Genomic DNA, 5,187 nt, shown 5'->3' on the forward strand with positions numbered 1-5,187 from the left:
TCAGGAGTTTCAGAGTTTAATTAAAACGCAAGAGAACACTGCAAAGGCTGCAAAAGCAAGGAGAGAGGGCTGGCAGAAAGTTGCTGACAAATCAAACTCGTAGGTAATTTAATAATAATAATAATAATAATAATAATGGATTGGGTTCATATAGCGCTTTCCAAGGCACCCAAAGCGCTTTACGATACCACTATTCATTCACTCCCACATTCACACACTGGTGGAGGCAGCTACGGTTGTAGCCAGGCTGCCATATCGCGCCATCGGCCCCTCTGGCCAACACCAGTAGGCGGTAGGGTAGATCTATCATATGACACTATATTGTCCAATATCATATGGCATTATATTATATTATAATATGTTATATTATATCCCCTTTCACATTAGAGCCACAACAGGACCCACAAGAACATGGGAACAAGTAAAAGTGGAATACAGGAGTATTCTACAGAATGGTAATATTTATCTCTTAGATTGCTTTGCGTCTCTTGGCAAGGTAATACTGGCCTGTAATACTCTGTTAGTTTGTTCATAACAGCAACCAAGAAAAGGGCAGAGGAAAAAAAGACAGGTGGTGGTCCTGCACCCCCTCGTCAACAAGTTGGTTAAGTAAATAATACCCTCACGGGAAAATCGATATCTCTCTATGAGCACACTGTCGCGCTGAGCTAAAGGATCCTGTCTGTCCCGCAATATACGCTGAATTCTGAGGACTCTCCTTATCAATCTTGCACCTTCCGCAATGGGTTGCTCGCGTATACGGACAGGACATGGCTGCGACAGGCTTCCCAAATCCACCTTCGCTTTTATAGCCGTGGTCTCTCATCTTGATTACACGAAGTAATTTACTATTACTACTCTGAAATATGAATTACATCTGAAATAATCAAATACATGTAATAGAATGTTAATAGTACATTTCCCTTTTTTAGGAAATGACCTGTATGTATCTGTGTGAAATCAATAAATGGATCAGGTGCTGCATTATCTTTAGTTACATTGATAATATTTATTTATGGTGAAACAGTGGTGGAATATCGCTGTTGCTTTCGTATAAATGAAGCGGACATACCTGCGTGGCCGCGATCTAATCCTGTTTACATAAAGTGAACCTGCTCCCGAGCAGGTTTACGCTTACGGCTCTGTTGCTATGACAGCAAGTCCCGGATGAGCTTCAGGGAACCGACTGATCCAGGATCACGCGAAATCGTCAACAATCTAATCCGGCTAACCTACTTAGCGAGGTACGAAGAACGGGCCCCTGATCTGTAACTGAACATGTTTACATTTGTGTAGAGATGATTTTGGTCAGTTTTATGCCACTTAATGTGATATGCACATGAAAATAAATAGAAACTTTTTTATTTGCTTTATCCAATGAAAGATCTGCTTAATTCAGAAAGCTTTCCACATTTTTTCATGTTACAGCCTTTTGATTTTTCGTCTTTAAATTCTCGTACAACACCTCATAATGACAAAGTGACAAAAGTTTGTTTGAAATCACGTGTTTGATTGTCTTCACCTGCGTCCAATCACTCTATAAGACCATGAACACACAAGCATGGTGCTCAGAGCATCAGACTACCACACATCAGCTGCTGATGGTGCTTAACTGTGGATTATCTCCTTCGTATATGGATGCTCCAGTGTCTCCTCTACTAAAGGAGGTAACAAAGGAAGCACCAAGGAACCTTTCTTTAGTGTTCATCCTACCAGCTGTGATTATGGCTGCTGCACAGACATGTTCAGGTCACGTCGGTCAATTCAGAGCCTTCTCTTAATGTTTGTCTGATCCATCGTCTTGCACTCTGTGGTTTCCCACTCTGCATTTTTGGGAATCTTGTTTTGTGTCTCTGCTGAAAGGATTTTGTGTTTCCTTGTTAATAAACGCTGATTGTTCATTCCTCCTGCCTTCATGTTTTATATTTCCTTCCTCGCAGCTGCTTTATGATTTATGTCAGTGCTGTAAGAGATGGTGACTGGGACAGTTCTCACATACTAATATTCTTCCAACAGATGACCTGAGGATCGTGCTGTTTGGAAAGACCTCGGTTGGTAAAAGTACTCTAGGAAACATCATCATGGGGAACACAGAGACTTTCACCTCAAAGGATTCGTCCAAAGATCGCACACAGAAATCCCACAGCACTGTGGAAGGTCAAAAAGTGGCTGTTGTTGATACTCCAGGTCTGTTTAAACCTGGAAAACATGAAGATGAGCTGGTGAACGAGATCAAGCGATCCATTGATCTTGCCAGTCCTGGTCCTCATGTGTTCCTGCTGGTGCTGAGGTTCGGTATGATCACCTCTGAAGAATTAGAGGTACTGGAGGTTTTTGTGCGCACCTTTGGCAGACGTGCATTGGCCTACACAACAGTGGTGTTCACCCATAGAAATGAAGATGAAGACTATGAAGCTAACATACAGGAGGCTATGATCGAGAGTAAGGATTTCAGAGAACTCATTGAGCAGTGCCAGTGGAGATATTTTGCTTTTAACATTGAAGACAAAAGTCCTGCTCAGGTCACCGAGCTGCTGAAGAAGATAACACCGATGGGAAAAGATTACTTCTACACTCCTGACATGCTCCAAGAGGCTGGAAAACCGGACGAGCAGGACGAAAAACCAAAAACAGCAGAAAGAACAGGCAGGCGTGCGCTTCTGGAAAGGACTGGATTGGTGGGAATCATTTTGGGATCTGTGGGGGGATATTTACTTGGAGGTGGTGAGCTGACGTCTACATCGGGAGCTTTACTGGGAGCTTTAGGGGGTTCAGTACTGTTGATGGGAACAACAGCTTTAGCGATGAAGGCCAAAATGCTCACTGAGAAATGCTGCAAAAAGTGAGTTTTTAATTGATTTAGCTTTTTGTAAAATGTTTCAAAAACAGATTCAAACCTTTAAAAATGAAAGGAATGGCCACGATGGCTCGTTACCGTGACGATTTGACCTGGGCTGTATTTTCATCTAATACCAGTTTGTACCACATGATGCAGCAGTGAGTCGGTGTAATGTTCATGCAACCAGGTCTCTTTTTCTTTTTTTACCTTTTCATATTGTAAGGGATATTTGTGCTTTAAGCAACAGGACTAGATGTTACAATCCCTGAACATGCATTGCTTCAAATGTAGAAAGTCTTGAGCAATGACTGTTATCATCGTTTTGTGCCTCAACCTCACAAGATGTTTCTGTCTTTTATCACAAGCTAAGGGACATCTGTACAGTTTGTATTCTGGTTGCTGATTGGTTGAGCTCTCTAAACTCTTTAAAAACATCTAACTTTCAGTGGTTTGCAGAGTAGTTTACAGTAAAATAATCACCAGTGAATTAGCAGTTGTTGGTGGAGGGGAGAGCCACAAGATTACTGGGTACCTCCAGATACTTTACTGGGAAACAAACCTGAAACAGAACATCATCCTCCAAAATTGCTCTTTAAAAAAGAAAAATCATAGAAGCCAAACATCTGTTACTGTCAGCTTTCAAATTTGCACATTGAATTTATTATCTCCATGTTTTGCTGTTTGAAGATGCTGTTCTGGGAGCTTGTGATTGCTCTTTTTGTAGCATTTAAATCACTTTAAAAACTGTGTAAAGTAATAAAAATCCAAATAATATAATTTATAATTTCTGTTATGTTGCATTTTTCATTTATTACCTGAAGCAGTGCTTTGATATTGAGATTGTAGTGTTACTAGGGTGGAGCACGTGATCACAGACCTCTCCACACTTCAGTGTCGCTGTGGATGCTGTCACCTCTAACGTCAGCTCTCCTGTCTGTTCTACTGTCTGGTTTTGGTGGGTTGCTGTGCAGACTGCAGCAGCTACAAGCAGGAGAGGAGGGGAAAATATTTAAGCTCCAGAAAAAGTGATATGGGTGTATAATAAGTGAAATAAGTTAAAGCTTGTACAACATGTTCAGCGCCACCTTGTGTCAGTACAGAATGTGACAGCAACCGGTTGGTTGTTTGCTGTTAATAGACTTACTATGCATGTAAGCTAGCTGGTGACAGAACTGCTAACTCAGTGGAAAACATGGAAACTAACATTAGAGCAGAGCAGACTAAGGAGGTCTCTTTTTGTGTTGCAATGATAAGCTTCATGTTAAGAAACCAAGGAGCCAGTGCCCACTTCCACTGTCAGTCCCTTTAGCAGTAAGTGGTTCTTCGATGTTTGGCTGTGCTGGAACAGGTATGTCCTCCTGTTAGCCGTGATGTTCGGGTTTGCAGAGAACTGTATAAATGAGGACTGTGTGCAGGAGAGCCTGTTTCAGTTCGACAACCCCGTGGTTCACTCGACCGACATTTTCCTTGTCGGGTTAACTTTAACACTTATTTCCTAAATCCAGCTTCACAGACCATTTTACAGAGCAGAGATCCATGCTGAGAATTTTCCTTTCTACATGTCGTTGTTCATGTCCACTTTAAAATGTCCAAAGGGTTGGATTTGGTCCTTCAGTTTGAGATTTTTATATCAAACTCTTACTTGATAGCTTAAAAATACTCGAATCAAACGAATCACAAAAATATCTTTGTGTTTTTTTCACCTCTATCATGGAGAGTCCCAGGTATTTAACCTGCTGTGGGGACGTCACCTTGGGCTACGTCGTAGCCTAGCCTAGCCTAGACGTAGCCTTAGATGCTGGGGAATCAAAGGCAGACGGCTCTGCTGAAAAATGAAGTAAGGGAGGGTGAGAGGAAAGAGCAGAGAGCTCGAACAGGAAGCACAGCGTGTTTCTGCTCACAGTCTCAGAGGTGAAGCCCTGAACCTGTGTGGTTTAGTGAAATGCTGCCCTCTGCTGCTCACAGGAGGAAACACAGCCTGCAGCTGCAAACAAACAAGCCTCTGCTGCTGAGCCTGTTGTTCTGCAGTTTCACCATTAACCACTAGGTGGCACTGATGTTTCTCTCTGTGAGTTGATCCAGCTGCCCCGACATGAACTCAAGTCTCCTTTTCCAGATCAGTTTCCACACAGTGGGAAAAGGCCATGGAGTGAAGGAAAGGTGTGAAGGAGAGACTTAAAAGGACTCAGGAAAGGAGAAGCAGACTGCTTTTACGCTGGACTCCTTAATCATGTCTGCACTGCTGAAACTACACTGCCTATAGGATGGACTACAGAAGCCGGCCTTACAGTACATCATCCCAGCGTGTTCTGTCGTTTCCTGCAGGAAAATATAACACTTCACTCAAC

At 42.4% G+C, this 5,187-nt stretch overlaps 1 protein-coding gene across 1 annotated transcript; it reads left to right on the forward strand.

Annotated features, from left to right (window-relative positions):
- The first annotated feature begins 1,579 nt into the window (after positions 1–1,579).
- Positions 1,580–3,690, forward strand: LOC101464336 (GTPase IMAP family member 4). The gene is made up of 2 exons (XM_014407762.2): positions 1,580–1,667; positions 2,017–3,690. The coding sequence occupies exon 2, from the start codon at positions 2,082–2,084 to the stop codon at positions 2,844–2,846; it is 765 nt and encodes a 254-aa protein (XP_014263248.2). The 5' UTR covers positions 1,580–1,667; positions 2,017–2,081; the 3' UTR covers positions 2,847–3,690.
- The last annotated feature ends 1,497 nt before the right edge of the window (positions 3,691–5,187 follow it).

This window comes from Maylandia zebra, linkage group LG4 (assembly GCF_041146795.1).
Source record: "Maylandia zebra isolate NMK-2024a linkage group LG4, Mzebra_GT3a, whole genome shotgun sequence".
Classification (NCBI taxonomy): Eukaryota; Metazoa; Chordata; class Actinopteri; order Cichliformes; family Cichlidae; genus Maylandia; species Maylandia zebra.

Bases quoted from the DNA above. Each gene is read 5' to 3' on its own strand.
- LOC101464336 (XM_014407762.2), top strand. From the start codon at position 2,082: ATGGGGAACACAGAGACTTTCACCTCAAAGGATTCGTCCAAAGATCGC.